General features: G+C 27.0%; 1 protein-coding gene across 4 annotated transcripts in view; it reads right to left on the bottom strand.

Moving 5' to 3' along the window:
* Nucleotides 1-331: 331 nt before the first annotated feature.
* Nucleotides 332-19,792, bottom strand: part of LOC114128705 (alpha-catulin) — a 44,763-nt gene continuing 25,302 nt past the window's right edge. For all 4 annotated transcript variants that reach the window (XM_050210939.1, XM_027993278.2, XM_050210940.1 and 1 more), the window contains exons 4-13: nt 18,170-18,379; nt 16,045-16,268; nt 11,755-11,935; nt 5,858-6,106; nt 5,627-5,786; nt 5,413-5,525; nt 5,270-5,320; nt 4,850-5,188; nt 3,753-3,959; nt 332-3,469 (exon numbers count right to left, since the gene is read on the bottom strand). In XM_050210939.1, the coding sequence (XP_050066896.1) occupies nt 3,335-3,469; nt 3,753-3,959; nt 4,850-5,188; nt 5,270-5,320; nt 5,413-5,525; nt 5,627-5,786; nt 5,858-6,106; nt 11,755-11,935; nt 16,045-16,268; nt 18,170-18,379 (1,869 nt within the window). In that variant the 3' untranslated portion in view covers nt 332-3,334. The remainder of the gene's footprint in view (nt 3,470-3,752; nt 3,960-4,849; nt 5,189-5,269; nt 5,321-5,412; nt 5,526-5,626; nt 5,787-5,857; nt 6,107-11,754; nt 11,936-16,044; nt 16,269-18,169; nt 18,380-19,792) is intronic.

Here is a 19,792-nt window from a genome sequence, read left to right as displayed (position 1 = left end):
ATTGACTTAAAACAAAAACATTTTTATTTGTTGACAAGCTTTTGTCTAAAAATTATAATTTAAGTACCTATAAGTGATAAAAAAAAAATATATTTATATTTATAACTCTTAAATACTAAAAATGCAATCTAAAATAAAAATATTTAACAACATATTATACAGAAAATAATATACTAAAAAAAAAAAAAAACATCACTATATATATTTTTGTACAATATACTTAAAAATGTGTATAATGAAAACTAGCTTAAGTTAAAATGCGCTTTTAATGAATATAAAAAAATAAAACTATGCTTTCAACAATTTAACGAGTGTATTCTTTACTAATGCGTTGTTATTTGATATACGATAATTTTAAAGGGGCGTCAATTAAGACAAAGTGATCTATTATCTGTTTCAATTGGTAGTTGTAAAAGTCATTGTTACTCTCAAAGAGAATAACCATCATACAGTTTTTTTAGTCGTATATATTATAGATATTATTGATCGTATATTAAAAAAAAAAAAAAAAACAAAAAGTTAAATGAATTTTTCTTTTCAATTTAAGTGATTATTTTTTATCTGTAAGCTATAGAACACTCTTTTAAAATATAAACAATAAATCGAATTATTCATTTTCAAATAGAATCGATAACCATAACAATAATAAATAGGTAATTATTAAATTATTTTATTTATATATGGCTAAATCATATATAATTTGTTTAATGGCGTTGCTCAAGTCTTATGGCGATCATAAAATAGTTTATTTTATCAGGATTTAGGCGATTTTGTAAAATATTTAACAGAACCAGTTAACACATATTTAATTAACTTACAATTTTGTTAGATAATTTATGAAAACTATAATAAATTAAGAAAAAATTTTACTTATGATTAAACTAAAATGTTTGAAAACTATTTATTTAATGGCTTGACTAAACAAGATTATATTTTTTATTAAATGCTTCAAATATTTATTCATCTATAAAATGTACAAGAAAGGGATCAATTTTACATTCACGCATAAGGTTTATTAAAAGCAAACACTTATCTTAAATTGCATCAATTATTTATAACGGATTCACGATTTTCCACAAAAACAAAAAAATATATAAAACCATTCGTATACTGATCTACGTTTTAATTTTAATTTTTATAAATATTATCATTTTGTATAACATATTTTAGATATAATAAAAAAAATTATCAATTTAATTTTAATATTATAAAATCAAACAAACGTATAAATAAAAGCCCCTAATAACGTGTATTATAATAAATCAATAGTTATTTATTTATCTCACAAAACAATTGATTACAAAAAAGAAAATATTAATATTGATCTTTAAAAAATGATGAATAATTTTCGATTGCATTATATTATGCATATTTATTTTTTAAAAAAATGAACGCATTTAAATCAAAGTTTATACTTCGAGAAATAAATATGGCTCAGTAATTCGTTCAACAGTTTTATATACACGGTAAATTGGACATCAGTTCAAAGCAAACGATATTTTTCCCTTATCTATTGTTATGCGTAGTGTCTATTAATATGAACGTTCTTATTATAGTAATACGATAACGATGAAGAAATTGAAAATTTTCACTCTTAACAACAAATTGTATTTTGATAAATTTACATAAAAATAACATGGTATACAAATTATTTAAAATTGATCAAACGATGTTAAAAATTTGGCACAGTCTAATAATGTATGTATTTACAAAATCACTTTTAAAGATCGTTAAAAAACATTAAAGCCAAAAAAGATTTGCGAATTTTTAAAATTTGGCATTTAAATAGAACGCCAAAATTATTCGAAATTGTATTAAAATAATCAATTCATAATAAAATATTGATCAACAACTAATTTTTTTCAGAGATCGTTATATCTAATAAGTTAAAACACACGGGAAGTTATAGGGCAATGGAACACAATTTGGGAAGACACATAGCTTAATATTCTACTTTGAAGTTTTTTTTTTGACATGGAAAACATTTTTCTTTTTTTTTTTTTGAGTGGAAGACACAGTCTTGACATCTCAGAAAAAAATATTAATAATTTGCGTAATTTTCACATTGCTGAAAATAGTCAAAAATTATTTGAATCGTTATTGAATCGTTATTGATAGTTGGAAATAGATGTCCAATGCATATGAAATCGTATAATAGTAGGTATGTGTGGTAATGTTATAATTATTAATTAATAATCGCTAATTATTAAGAACACATCTATATTGCGATGATTTTATTATGACTTAAAGCCGAATGATATCAAAATTTAGGTTAAAATTGTACAGTCAAAAGGATTTTTATGTACAAGTAAGTAAATATCAAAACAAACCAAATAATAAGTACTCAATATGAGCAGTCAGGTTAAGTCCATCATAAAAGATATTCTAATGAACACCGTTTTATTACTCATATATTACACACATATTATATATATTTATATATTATATTATATTTTGTAATTAAAATATTGATTTCATGTAAATCTTTCTTAGCTGTGTCCTAGTAAATTATACTGCCTGATTGTCTATAAGCTTAAGATTGTGTTTAAGTTAAATAACATTTTTAGTGACATTATAATCGTTTTATTACGATTCAAAAAATCAAAATATTTATTGAAAATTATTTATATAATATAAATGTATATGTATATATTGCTCTTTGCTTGAAATATTTAACCACAATAATATAATATCATATTGACAGTTAAATCATAATGCGTCGTTTTATTTAATATTCACTATACTATAAAATTGTATAGTTATCGTCCATTGGCCTGCGCAATAGAATCGTTTTATTTCATGTGAATATAATAGCGGTATAAACGCCTCATTCCACGATACATTATTAAAACACACCTAAACTCGGAAAAAGTGTACTTGAATGATTATCAAACGTTTGGTAAATCACCGTTGATAAAACATATTAAAAATAATAATACAAATAACGCAGTACACCGATGTGAATCGAACGTTAACAGAAACTTTTCGTATCGGTCGCGATTACGTTAAACCAATCGTATCACGGACATAATATTATAATACAGCCATTTTCTCCTGATGTGGTGACGGCGAATAAACATTATAGACAAATACAATGTAAATATATTTTATGCTACTTTTATTTGTTGAGCGAAACTTATCCGGTAACTTTAGTAATCCAAATACCGGAAATGATTTTCCAGTAGTATTGGTTGTATGCGGGGATTTGGAAGCCATGTAAATAGTTTGTGGGTTTCGTGCAGGCTGCAAGTGTAGCTGCACGGGCTCAGAAGAGCAGGAACGACACGCGGGTGCGGCGGCCATCCCCTTTGCTCCTCCGCCCCATCCCAAACTGTCACATGGATCCATCCGAGCCTGATCCTCCACTCAGTTTGCCACCTTCGCCTCCAGAACCAGCACCGCTACCGTCTTCACCGCGGTCACCGAAGCCCCCGCTTCTGGTCGACAGACCTTGGAAGTCCAAGTTGTACTAAAAATTATGGTTTTAATATTAAAATATGAGCCAGCGTGATGGGTATAAATAATTATGTACTATTAAAGATAAAAGTACAAATGTATATCGAACGGAGAAATATGAGAAACATTATTGATTATTGACTATTTGGTGAGAAAAATAATCATAAAATAAAGTGCAATATTTGGAGACGGAGTTTTATTAATAAAATCCATCTTTGATCGGTTATCACAATCAGTTTTCAATCATTTTCTTACATTTTATCGTACCTTTCAATTATTATAAGAATAAAACTTACTTTAGTAGCACATACGAAACAGGTTGTGACTACTTTTGATATAACGTTCATTAACGTTTTAGTTTCGTTTATCACACTGTCCACCTTTGAAAACGTAGCAGATTTACCAACTGTAGGCATTTTTACAGTGAACTGCAACTGTTGTACGTATGTCGGGACTTGATCCAACTGTTCTAAAAGTTCTTTTTTATTTGCACCCATAGGAACCTAAAAACAAATGATTATATTTTTAACTGTATTATAAAATACTCTATTACAACGATAAACTTTTTAAAGTTAATTATGGGCTAATCGGATAAATACAACTCATGGAATACAAAATTACGTTTTGACTACAAAAATGATAAGTTTAAATTATTTGATGTACAAATTGTTATGATAAAACGAAGAAAACGTTAATTAGCATACTTTTACAAAAACACGCTATTAAAACTTAGCACATTAAATTTATACATTAAATTCAAAACAATGGTAACAAGCTTAATGATCAGAATATTCAACTCTTGTAAAATAAGTAATATAATATGTAGGATTCACTTTCAAATTAGTAATAATAATAAAAAATAGAGGTAGGTATATAATATTATGTAGAATTAGATTAGACGATTAAATTATTAATTTATTTGCTTATAAACACACATCAGGTGACTTTTAACCCACTGTTTATTAAAAATAGTGGACATTTAGGTATGGATAAAAATATTAAATGGAAATAGTTTTAAATATTATATTATGACCCTATTTGTTTTTTTTGCGGCTAATGAAACGTTATTGTATACATTTTCACTTCTATATAGGTATATATTATACAAAATAATAATTATTATAAATCTCAAATTTTTACAGCACTTACCTACCATAAAATGTCTTAAACCCTTTTTAATTCCTACTGTACATTATATTTTATTTGGTATTAACTTTTTTTTTTTTTTTTTTTTGTTAAACGCAATAAAAAAATATAATTAATTAGTGGTTAAAATTATTTGAAAAACATTTAAATTAAAATTTTTCACGATTAAATTTAAAATATTTTTAAAAACATACTTTTATTATTATAAAAAAAGTGTAAAACATGGAAAGAAGAAATCATTATTTACCTGATACGAAAACTGTCTGACCAATTTGTACAGCCTATTAGCTTCCTCAGCTAGGTATTCTGCCTGCGTGAACAGATCTTGAGTGGTCCTCAGCGACGAACCACCGTCGCCTTTGGTGAACTCGTACATGCTCAACGCCATTCCGGACATATTTTTCGCCCTACGCACAATGTCATTGTCTTCGTGTGCTTTCGTCGCATTGCCCCGCTCGTCCACGCTGGCGCCTTCCTCGTTGGCCGCGTCGTCATCCTCGCCGGCGCCCCACCGATCCGCTTCCGCATCTACTTCACTAGACGCCAATTTCATTTCTAGACCAGCCTTAGCGATTTGATCTTGTTCCTACAAGAAAAAGATGGATTAGGAGTAGTTAAAAAAAAATTTCCTCCACCACAACTATACGGTTACAATTTGATGTCTTACCGATAGATCTAGTCTCACCGACTTCAGCGGTTTTGTCGTCGTGCCATGTTTCTGTAACAAATTCAATATTGTCATAAAAATCACCAGTCTTTGAAATACACGTTATAAACACGAAAACCTTATTGAGTTTAATGTCAACTTACGCCTGGCCTGGGAAGTGACATATATGTTTGTTTTTCCGGGATTTGTTTTTCCATAATATCTTTACACACTGTAGATACATCTTGAGTCAAAGCTTGCCACATGTCCGCAAATACTAAAAACAAATTACATGTTATACGTTTATATTTATGAAAAAAAACTCTTTAAAAGCTTAAAATATAACTAGTATAACTGTTATTAATGACGATGACCGACCTTCTAAATTTTCCTTTATGATTTTTGAACAAGGATAGTGAGCTAATGCTTGAGCTGCAGTAACAATTTGTGGTGCGTAAACTCGTAAATTTACTTCGGCATGTTTCGCAGAAACCTGAAGTGCTTCTGTAGTCGCAATGTGCCTCAGTACTTTACAAATCTGAAATCAAGACACGATATTTTTGTTAAGATATATTGTTACTGCTATTATTATCATATATTTCGACATACTTCTCCGATTTGTTCTACAACTTCTACGAACTGATCGCCGTATTTGTTAAGACTATCGACGTCTCCGTCGGAAGACGTGGTCTGTATGAACGTTACGAGGTCATACCCAGTCCTAATTATTAGAGGTAAGTCATGGGATTGTTCTTTACACGTCGCTATCAACTGCAGTCTGAGTTCTTTGGTGGCGTCGAGGCACTGGTTTACGGCGACTTCTAGGGATTTTGTAGGTGAGTATTCGTCACACTGTTCCTAAAAAATATTCAATACAAACGACATTGTTAGAAATAGTGATATCAATATTATCAGATTACAGCATCGTGGTTATAATGTAACCGATATAATGGACATTTTAAAATTAAATTATAATTAGGACATCATAGATTTGAAATTTATATGGATTCGATCCAATTATTAATATTATTCATGGTACAAACGTTCATCCAATTACGCATAAAAAACAAAGTCAACGATTTATTACAAGGGTTTCGTTGGTAAATTTAACTGGTGTGTATAAAATATAATTAGTTTAAATATTTTTGGAATTATACAAGACATTGAACATAACATTATATTATTATAACTATACAACTTGGAAAACGTAGAAATGAAATAGTATGCACGAACCGAGGTTTGAGATAATAAAACGTAGTAATAAAGTTTTTTTTTTTATTACAATGGTCATATTTTTAGTGCACTCAAGTAGATTTTTTTAAAATTAAATTATTCACTAAATTTCTTTATAGTTATAATATAATTTATTTACTTTTTTACCATTACTTGTTATCAAAAATAAAAGTTAATACTGATGAACATAAAGTTATAATATTATAACATAATGTCAAGATAAATATTTGTTTAAATTGTTTAAATAATTTAAAATATTAGTTAAGTAAACCTAAAATAACAACAATAATACAAAATACGAATATAGTGTAAGAGCTATTATTTTGATCTATTATTTTATGAAGCATAAAATGCAATTTAAAAAAGACCTTATGAAAACATTATATACTATTAAAAATTATCATGTACCTACCTACCATTTATAATATAATCAATATCATACCTATGCATCATAACCAGGATATATAATGTTCAATAAAAACAAAACTTCAGACCATCATCTATCATATTTTTGACAGTATATTTAATACAAAATTATACATTTTTGAAAACATGTTTTTCTTTTCATGTAACGAACAGAAAAAAACAAGAAAGTTTTTCATACAGTGAACTTTATTCTTCACTTTGACAACATGAAATTTTAATCATTCCTGTACCTACAATATAACTTAACAGTATACATCAAACTTTACCATAATTTAAACAGTTTTGTTTATACAATAGGTAATTATAATGAACATTAATTAAATTTGTAAAAAAAAAAAAATATTCAAATGTTTACCAATTATCAAAGTTAAATTATATTCAAATAAAACAAAGTGTAGATTGCCAGTATAAAATAATTATGTTGTTAAAATAGAACGAGAAACTTTATACATTTTATAATTAGATCATTTTTATGATTGTTTAAATTTAAGAAAGCTCTGATACAAGTAACAGTGTTTGTAGATTTATATTAATTCAGATAGAGTTTTTTTTTTTAAACAAAGACTACAAGACTTCAAAAACCTTGAATTGGTTTGGAATAAAACATTTTAAACAAAAAAACAAAAAAATTAGATGGGTTGCTGAGACTACTAGGATTCATATTTCATTTACATGTTTTATTAAAATTTCAACCAAAATAACCACCAACCACATATTATGATAATTGAATTAAAAAAAATGATTTTCATCAGAGCTTTTTGCACCCTTAATTTAAAACATTAATTTCTTAATTTATTCAACTCTATAGTTACTCGATGCACCATTAAGATCGCAACTACTTAACTGGAAAACTACCACTGTTATTCACTTATTTCAATATATCGAAAATTATGTCTTATGTGATTGCAAAATGACATAAAAACGGGTATGTGAGAAGAATAAAATTATTCATTCAGTTTAATATTATTACGTGGGTATATTACATATTTAGTACAATGTATTTTATGCCAATATCGACTTTGTGCGTGTATAAGTATTTTGAATTTTCAACAAAGGCAAACATAATATTGTAAAAAACAGATGTAATATATTTTTTATGTACTTGCATCATGTAGGTATGTGTGAATACAGCTATTATTTATATATAGTAGTGCATGCATATTGTATTTACAGTCAGTGTCTTATCCGGTTCAATCGTTACGGTATTTTTTTTCATTATTATTTGACCGAGTTCTGTGCTCTGACGTATACGCGCTACATAATAAATATAATAATATTTTATCGATTTATTACTCTCCTAACATCCTAACATATTTTTCTGTTGTTTTGTTTTGATTAATGAATCGAAATACTGTTTTAATCATTTAAAACGTTTAACAGCTAAAAATGATTTATTACTACTGTTTTATTATTATTATTATCATTATTGTGCATTTTATAGTCATTGTTATTATCGTTTTACATTCTCTTGACTCAAACAAAAGTCGATAACACAGTGGTGCGCCAATTGACGCACGCACACCTATTATTTTAATACATATATACAATATACATCATTATATTATACTTGTTGCCCGTACCGCATTGAATAAACATTTTAGCTTGGCGCACTCAAACAACACTCGACTCTTTCATTTTTTTTTTTGCAGCCCCTCGTCGGTGTTTTAACCGCACGGTTACCATATTTACCACCAGATCATCGAGAAGGTTTGGCAACATACATGCGAATTAAAAAACGATTAAAATTTGGCGAAAATTCGACTTGGCACGAACAATGTTTCAACGGTGTAAACTGCGGTATCGCGGTAAAAAGTAATCTTACGAAACGATTACTATAACTCTATAATATTTCGATATTTTTAAAATACATTTTGTGTTATTACTAAGATATTATACTGTGTTATTAAAAACACTAAGTGCATTTTTATAGCAGCTGGTCACACAGCACATAATTATTATTATTGGTTTATGGACTGACTACAAATTAAACGCGACAAGATCATAAGAATAAAACATAAACTGTCAAAACCAAATGGGACACGTATAAGATTTTTTATAGTTATTTTTTATTTTGTATAGGGGTATCTGAATTTTAATTTTTGTACTCAAAACGTGACTGAGTTTCTAGTAGTCTAAATTCAATTATATTCATATAAAAATACTTGAAATATTAATTTTTTTATACGTCTATTTTTTTCTACAATACTTACAATATTATGAACATTTTTATTGTTTTGAGTCAAATAAATGTTTTTTTTTATCATTATTATTTCATTAATTCTTATAGTCTTACACAGTATATAAACTAACCAACTATTATATATAATTTTAATGTACGGCGTGTTTAAGATTCATATTTTTATTTGAAATTCTTTTTACGGGTATTATTTGTAAGCATTTTTTACGGTTAATTAAACAAATTATGGAAATAGGTTTTTTTTATTCCATTAACGTTCTTAGACAAAAACATATAATTTTTCTCAAAGAATTGAATGGAAAATCTAAAAGAAAAATATTAAGAATATCATCATTACTCATGAATAAAAATGTGTATTAAAATTCAAAATAATATTAAAATATCTGTCAAATGTATGCCTATATATTTAAGATAAAAAAAGGTTTCAAGTCAAGACTCACTTTTGAGACAAAAAAATGTAATTTTTATGAATACTCCACCGAATAATTTTTCATTTCTAAAATAAATGATAGAAAAATAATGCATTATTAATATTCTGTATATTATACCTAAGTGCCTATATCATGCCTATATAGGTGATTAAATCATCAAAACGGTGTCAAAATAGTATTTCAATTATCAATACATAATAATCAGTAGAATATCAAATTACAAATAACGATTATTAATTAAAACTGTTCTAATTTGAATTGTATAAATCCATACAGTGCGCCTAGAAGTTGGCAATGACAGAGTAGTTAAATTAGAATGCGTATAATGTGTACAGTCGTGTTCATTCATTATTGATGTGTGCCTGAGTGGATGGATGGTTGTTTGTGTAGTAGGAGGGATGTTTAACCTACATAGGGATGATATACCGTACACTTAATTGACCGGTGTCAGACGAACCAAACCAATCTTAAAGCTCCTGTCTAAGTATTCTCAGTTTTATGCTATAATTAATTATATAATAAATCTTCGTTGATCAAAATAGAAAAATTCAATATTAACGTTAATAGTTAAATATATCTAGTATATTTAATTAGGCATCCACAGTTTATAATAAATAAAAATCCATGCTAAACTTTCAAAAGTTTTAAAAAAACTTATCTCTAGTTTTAAACAAGACATTTATGACTTGTTTTAGAGGTCTTATATTATGATGTAATGAAGTAATAAAGTATTTTTGCTATTGTACGATGTATTTGGTTTGCAACGCTTATAGTATCTGATCCAAAACTTTATGAACAACCAATGTATCCTTTTAAAAAGTCAGTAAACTTTATCCTTAAAATAACTTTTGAAAAGCTTTAAACTACATGAATAAATAACAGATATTATTTTATTATAAAAGAGGGAGTTGGTTTTAAGAGCCACTTCCATTAGAAATATTTATTATACTTAAAAGGATTTAAGAAAATTTTAAATCCTGGATTCAAATATAAGTTTAATATTATAATTACATTTAATAAACATTATCTAAAATAATACTTACTAAAATAAATCAACATTAGTAAGTTCATAACACTTGGTGGTTTATATTTCAAAATCAATGTAAATAATACTAAATTACTAAAAATATATTACATTCATATTGATATGTATAATTTTATAAATATATTATTTATTGCGTTATACATGTTTATGTGACCATGTATATGTATATGCTTATGCATGTGTGAATAAATTGGTAAACAATATATAAATTATTGTTGTTGTGAACTAAGTTTCTTGAAAGTTTAAAATCGAATCAATTTTATTAATATTATTAAAAAAAGTTTCAAACCTTAGCTTTTAAATTATTTTACATACTTAGTTATAAATATTTTATTTTAAGATAAATGTTGTTATTCAAAAAAAAAAAGAACTATTAACGTTAATGTAATATAATATTATTATTGTTATTTGTATTATGTAACTAACTTGTAAATATTAAATACCTAACAACTTAAATTTACGAGTTAATTTATTTGTATATTACAGAGTTTCCTCGTCGTTTTATAGTTTATATGAGGTCTTTTCTGTATGTATTTAAGTTCAAATCACGCGTAAAGTTCTTTACATTTACATGAAGTGTATACTATACATATTTCGTGTTGACGTGACGCTCAAAGTGATTTTAAAAGTGTTCGTTAGCGTGTTTTACATTGTCTATCTGAGATACAATATTATGTTCAATTTTATATTTTTTATGCGCTTTGAACTATTTTTATATTTTTTAAATTAGAAGAATCAAACCTATTTAAACAAAACTTTTTAGTTACACTCAGACATGTAACAAATAACTCAACTCTAAAAATCACGCTTTGTAAAAATATTTATAATTGCAATAATAATGTAAAACTACTAAAATAATTTGATTAAATGTCAACGGCAACCATAATATTATACTGTGCCTTACTTGCCATTTACACATTAATGCGTTGTAAATTTATAATAATAGTATGACGTAAATTAATATAATAGCCGAGACAGTTCTGGAATTGCGAGGGCCGTGTACTACGTCATACTGTTATCATTGACATTAAATATTGATAGTACCGACTACCAGGTAACAGAAACTTTAAAATATAATACGAGTACTGAAATTTAAACCATTATCTTCGCAAATCGCACGTTCACCATAGATTGGTTCCTATATACATAATATTATGTTTTGAATGCAACTCACCAGTCTAGCTCCGGCTCTGATCAATTGATCGAGATGCGTTTTGACGCGATCGCACAGCGTTAGTATATTTTCCCGATGCTCGTGCCTGGTGTACGCACTATCCGTGAAGTCCTGCGTGCGTTCCATGATCACGTCCATGGTGCGCAATAGCGTTTCCTTCTCGCTCAGCACGAGAGTCAGCCTGCGGACACACACACACATATAATATATATAATCACTCATATAATACATGTTACAAAGAAAATATTAACATTTGTTTAACTATTTTTAAAAAAACAACTTGGTGTCTAAAAAGCTATAGGTATTATATTTGCAGCTGAGCAAATATGTATCTAGACAGCTTACTATTAATATTTATAACTTTAAAAACGTTCGTATTTTAAATCATTTACTAAAACTCTAGATTTCATGATTACTAATTTGTTACAACAACGTTAAAAAATTAAATGTAAATTATTATTAAATATATTCTTTGTTTAAAATTATCTAAAATATTTATTAATGTTATAATTACATTTATTTTATCTTACTCTTCATGATGTATTGAGCTCAAACTTACCCCTTACTTATTAAGCTATACCCCTCAAAACAAACTATATGATTAAAGGGGTGTTTCAAACATGTATCTTGTATATTTTAATCATGAGTGTAAAATAGTATATTATTTGCTAAATAAAATGTATTATTATTAATAGTATGTACATTATAATAAATTAGCAAAATAAAGCATAATAAGTATATAATATACATAATATATATGAATACACGATATATAAAGGCACGCAATTGTTAACAATCCCACGACGATGGTAACCACGGTGGAGGGTAGATCGTCCGGACAAATCGTTTTTTAATGAGCCCCACAGCTACACAACATAATAATATATGTAGGTACACGACACCTCGAAATAACGATATAGCGTTTGACAGTTTACATTCTACGCGAGCGGCGGATTTACATGAATAACAAAAAAAAAATATATATTATATATATATATAAATACATATAAATGTAACTAAAGTAAATGGATCGCAAAAGACAAACGAGTCGGACATCGAAACGGAGTGTAAAAATAAGCGATTTAATAGCGAATCCTGCAAATCGTCACTGTCATTATACGATGCGCGTTTATTAACTCATATAATATTATACGTCGTCCTAAACTGACAGGCGTAAATATTATCCAAACGATGCATTTACCACCGCCATGTGGTAATATTTTAATGCAATATTTTGTAAGAATATTATAATATTTATTGCTGTGTCACGTTAGACCGATAAAATATTAGTTACCTACCTAATGCCGATCTTATAACATCTCATAATGCTAGCTTATATATGCATTTGTTTTCGGAGAACTCTACAGGGGCTGATAAATATATATAAATAGAAATAATGTAGTTCCGGAATAGTTTTAAACACGAGCACGGAGAGAAGATACTGAATTTAGGGTGGTATGGACTTATCTCTCATGAGTAGAACAACTGCCGTATCAAATTATCCTTGATGTCAGACGAAACTAAAGGATTATAGTAGCAACCTTGAAATTAGGATCAGAAACTTCACTAGAAGTTTTAGCACAATTACGTCAGCTATACAAGGGTTATTTTGTTTAACAAACATCGATGAATGCTATATTTATATATCATTTAATACATAATTAAGAGTCGGCACTGAAAAAGCAGAAGTAAATCGTGATGTCTCATCTAAACAATCTTTTAATTTAAATAATGTACCTATTATGTCAACACGATGCTAAGTGAAAATGTATATAGCATAGAAAAATATATTTTATGTGCGCATTACGATCAAATATTAATAATAAAAAGTGGAACTAAATTTACAATGTTACGACACATATGTTCATATTCGATGAGCTAGACGTTAGACTCACAATATTATTCATTTTTATGATAATATAGTAGGTACTATAATTTAAGAATAACAAGAACATTTTTCAAACTAGATATCATGTCTTTTAGTCTTAAGTATGTATTTTATGAACAAAATAAATTTTACCGGATAACTAAATACATATTAAACCTATATAAAATAGTATAACATAATTTATTGTACTATCATTACCTATATAAAATTACAAAAATAACATAATGTATATGAATGTATAATATCTATTATATACATATAAATTATAAATGCACATAAATAAAATAATTTTCTGCATTTATATGTAATGCATAAATGCATCTACATTTTTAAAGATTTTGATGTATATTTTTAATGAATTATTTAATGTTGTTTTTTACATATAAAGAAATATTATACATACATCTATCTACACATTCATTTAATATTTATATTGCAATTAATTTGAATAACACGCCTAAAAAATGAATCGTACAATTTTTCATTTTAAAATTTTAACTGCAATATCAGATAAAATTTAGGACTGTAAAATGAAATGATTTAGTAAAAGGTAAGTTAATTTATAAATTATATAATATACAAAGTATATCACAATTATCTGACATATTTAAATATAATTTTAATGGAAAATTGTCGTATCTCCGTGATAAGCGGTGTACCTATTTATATATATATAAAAACAAAATATTTTGCTTACGAAAATTAAAGAAAATTTGGTTTTGATTTAATGTTTTGATTATACCTATTAAAATACTAATAAAATGTATTCATCGACAAGTTATAAATTTATATTTATATATTATAAAACGATTACGTATTATACACAAAATAATTATCTAAACTCTAAAGCTACAATTATAATATAATATTTTTCTTCATTAAAATAAATAAACTTCTTACGAGTTATCTAAGTTCATATATAAATATGAATCAGAAATGCGAAAACGTTGCATTTAAAATATAAACAAATTTATAATTTTAATTAAGCATTTTGACTAAAATGTATGCATAACATTTTTTGTTAAATTTATTTATAACATTTGATGATGAAATCATACTATTTCTAAGTAGGTATATGAACTTCCACAGTAGTCACGTTAATGTAATTTAAACGCAAATAAAAAAATTCGCAAGGGTTTTTTTAATCACTCAAGTTTGAGAATGAATGTTTAAAAAATATGTCATTCTATGTATTACTTGTGTAAAATTATAATAACTACATTTCACGTACTATACAGAATACACAAATAAGTAACACGTATACACTATAGTACAAAATATATACATATAATATTGTTTGACATACTGGTAAAAAATATTCTCTACTATACATTATTTTGCTTTAAATAAAATAAACCTTAGTCCTCAAGAAGAGTTGAATTTTTGGCATAACGTTGACAGTTATATTTTTTTATGAGATTATAGATATAGGGTTTACGATATGTAGAATTCAGAATTTATATATTTGTATTTATGTTTGTGATAGAGCTTAAAAACTAAAATGTAAGAATCATCGACCTCTGCAAGTAATGAGTACAACTTGACAAATGATTTGTATTTTTATAAGAATTTCTTAAACTATACATATTCAACCAAGTAAAAAATCTCAATTCAAACTTAAATTTTTCACTAATGTCAAAACTACACGAAATATATTTTTATTTCATTCATATTTTGATTATTTTTTTTAAATTTAATTACTTTCATGCAAAACGAAACGTTGGACAGAATTATGAAAATAAACTATCAACATTGTATTATTATTATGTAAAATCATTTATTTTGGACACGTATAAATTTAAATATACTATGGTTTGTTTAAACTAAAAGCTAGCGAGAGCAAACAAACTTGTTTACGAACTGCCTTCGTGTAAAAGTCATACGATTGTTTCGTTTGTGTGTTTGAATTTACAATTATAATTTACATTTATAATTTATATATTATATAGATATAAAGTTTTATAGATAATAATAGTATATAAATATACACGGGTGTGCGTGTAATTAAAATTTAAAAAGCAATAATTTTATTGTTGCATTGCGAAATTTTTGTTTTTTTTTTTTTTAAATCAATATTTTATGTTACATTTTAAACGTAATAATAATATCCCTGCTGTTTGCATCTACACACGTGAACGTTGACCAATTCTAGAGTACCGTATACTCGAGCTTAATATAATAATATAACGACACATATAGCAACTACTGACCGTGAAGTGAGCGCACAACAAATTTCAGGACGGGCCTGCATTGTGTTTATAATAAAAATAATATAGCGACCCGGTGTCCTCCGCCCACCTACGTTACGTTAACGCCCACTTTTGTATTATTATAACAATAATTATTATTATTATCGATGTTAATAAAATATTATTTTTATAACTAAATCGTACTAAATATACCTCGTCATGTCGACAAACGAGTCCAGGACGTTGAGCGCGTGGCCAAGTGTGTCGCCACCGTCTTGTTCCGATATGTACGGTGTCAGGGCCATGGACTCGCCGCCACCCTCCTTCACGCCATCTTTGACCACGTAATGGATCAGGTCCATGGCCCTGCGCATCTGGCAAAACACCGTGTCCCGGTTTTGGCTGGCCTCCGAGCTGTCAGGGTGCCTCAGACATGCCTGTAACACACATACTCTCGTGTAATATTTATTATAAAATATCGTATTCGTGTGACGTCTACAATCTGTGTTAATATATATTATGTATGCATACTCATATAAGATGATATTAGGATTCACCAGTCTTATTGTATTTATAAATATAATAAGCTCTAAGTATTATGTTATATATGTAATATGTATATTGTATATGGGGTGGTCGGTTCTCGGAGATGAAGCAACGAAAAGACGATGAGGTAACTGAGTGTATCGGGGTGAACTAGGAGCAGGAAAAAATGAATGGTAATTTATATTATACTTTGTATACTACTTATAATATTATAATAATATTGGTAGAATCGCATTTTCATTACGTTTTTACCTATACATGTCTAAGGGTTTGGCTTTTAATCATGGATAAAAGGTATAAGGAAGGGAGCTATGAAAATGTTTCGAATACTCAAAACATCAGCAATATTCTGAAAAAAATGCAATCGATGTAGATGTCTTATAAAAAAATATTCCTACAAAAAGTTGAAGATCCCCGCGCCACGTCACCTCCGTCATCAGTGATTTAAAACATATAATGCGCATCACAAGTATCATCAAAAATTGGGATTTTGTTAAACATCTTCAGAGAAAAATTCGACATACATCAAGACACAAGTTAAACTGGATTATGTAACTGACATACGAACGATTCCTACAGTTCAAACTAGTGATGAATTTTTTTTTTGTAGGGGGTAGTGAATCTATGTTTGGACACCTCCAGACTTAAAATAAAAATAGCACTATGTATTTTACTAGTACCTATCCAAAATATTTATATTCAAACTACAAGAGGAGTGAAATTAATTTCATTAGATCCAACGCTATGTTATAAAGCTTAGTTTACAAGTTATCTGGAATAATACCTAAGAATTAAAGGATATTTTAAACATAATCCAAAAAATCATCCATAATACGTTATTAGTTCAAACTATTATAATATACAATGCATAATATGCATACCTAATACTCTACAGTTATCAATCTTATAGATAATTAAGTACACGTAGGTACATAAGAGAAACTCTATATTGGTTATTCGATGTATATATAATATACGTTCGTGATCATCTTGAAAATATTTTTCTTTAGTTCTATTAACGTATAACCCCAATAATGGTATTAAAAGTTGTAATTTTGTTTAGAAAACATTTGATTAAATATATATAGTTTCTATACACATAAATATTATGCATTAACCAATAAAAATGAATAATAAAACGAGTTGTATGCATTTTTGTATAAAATAAACTCGTAGTTCAAAGATTAAAATACCGATTATAAAATTAGATAGGTATCGGAAAAATAACGTCCAACGAATAAAACCGTTCGGAGACAGTCACTCGCATATAGGGAGATCTAAAGGTTCAACTTTATAACTGTAATTATACTGAATTTTTCTTTCTTTTTAAAAATATTTTAACAATCCTTTTAACGATTATCGACGAATATCTTTAAAATAAATTATATTTATTGTAACGGACTTTTAATGTAAAACAATTAAATATTTATAAATATATTAACTGATGAACATAACAAAAATTAAAGCATAAATATAAGTGACCATGTGAAAAATGTGTTATCTGTATAAACCGTAATAGACAATAGTATTAGTAGAGTAATGGAAATATAACCGGAAACCAAGAGATCTCTTTTTCAAGAATATATATACTATTATAAATTAATTGTTTAAGTTACATGTCAGTTATTCCAAAGAAAACGTTCTTGTTTATTTATCATATTCGGGTATTAAAATTCTTAGATCTGGCTTTGGTGACTATGCACTACTCATAATATCTTATTATACACGCATCAACTAAGAATGAGTTGTCATATACAATTTAGCATTGTCGTGTATAATTTAATTTTCTCACCTTGGAAGAAGTCAACAGCAGCATGGTGGATCGTTCGAGTACTTGCCGGGCTGCGGCAATCTGAGACCGCCGCCGTTCGTCTTTCAGGTCGTTTTGCCGCTCACCCGTCAGGTGAGCCAGCTCCACCATTTCGGTGCCAAAATGACTGAACGCCTTGACGAACTCCGTGAAGTTGTTGACGCCTTCCAACCTGCCTAGACTTCGCGACACCTATACAACATAAAAAAAAACATCCCGCTTTAAATATTTCTGTTATAAATTGTATTCTATACAATACATAAGTATACATGTGATATGTTATAAGTCCTCTACTTAAATAAAATTCCCTTATTAACAACTATACATATCACTATTTCATGACTAAATTGATAATGGTAATAATATGTTGATGAACAATCGGAACATTAAGTTTCTAAACACGGATAAACGTTATTTTAATATATAGATTACAGGTACTATTACGAGTTATAAAAAATAATTCATATACTCATTTTCAGAACAAAAAATATTTAGTTGAAAAAAAAAGATTATATTTAGTTTTTATACTATGCATTATTTTACAAAAAAAAAGACCCTTGTCCACTATATTAAACTAACATAAATAATAATGAAAAAACACAAACAGTATAATATAATTATACATCGGATTTAAAAGATGGCAAGTGTGATATATTTGAATATTTCACACAAAATCACAATTTATACAGTTATATATTTTTTATTATTATTATCACCATTATTTGTTTTAAGTACATTTCATTATTCCATTTTTTTTCATTATTATTATTATTATACATGTTTACATATTTAAAAAAAAAATTACTTCAACTAAATTTAACACAAAATATTTCTGATTTTATTTACATAAACTCAAACAATAATTTCTGTAAAAATATTATAAAAGTTATTAAATTCATGTTTATAAATTAGACAATTTTTAAATTATGTAATATTGCAATCACGTATTTATTTACGATTGAGTGGAATTGACCAGAAAACATAAAATAAAATTATATAAAATTATTGTTTTTAAATAACTTTGGAAAAGTCTATTTATTTGAAGACAAAATAGTTCTAAAATCCATAGTTGGTTCTATAGAATCTAGTGTATTGGTTATAATATCCATTAATTATATAATTATTTAACTAGATAACTGTGGAATTGTTATTAGCAACATATAAATGTAAAAATGATGTTATTATACAAGGTGCATTATCACATAGTATCATAAAACATTGTATTAACTATTAATCAATAATTAAAATATATAGCTTAAAATCGAAATATATATTTATATCTTATCTATAGAATTACCCCATCGAGTATTATATAATGTCACATTAAACCATAATATGACTCCTCTATTGACTATTATCCGGATTAACATGGATTGAAATTAAGTCCTTGAAAAGGGGGATGGATGTAATACGTGAACCTTTATTATAAATGCAAACGTATAATAGTACTTTTGGTTATAATACAGTTAAATGTTTGTATAGTTTATGGTTTCAAAAATTAAAGGTCGTAATAATTACAATGTTAAATAAAATCGACTTAATATACTTAATCGATTTATAACTGAGATACTTATGCAAAATTTAATTAAACTAATAAAAACTAAA

Source organism: Aphis gossypii, chromosome 1 (genome assembly GCF_020184175.1).
Source record: "Aphis gossypii isolate Hap1 chromosome 1, ASM2018417v2, whole genome shotgun sequence".
NCBI classification, from domain to species: domain Eukaryota; kingdom Metazoa; phylum Arthropoda; class Insecta; order Hemiptera; family Aphididae; genus Aphis; species Aphis gossypii.
The sequence above is the reverse complement of the archived record's forward strand: the minus strand, read 5'-3'. Positions and strand labels throughout refer to the sequence as shown.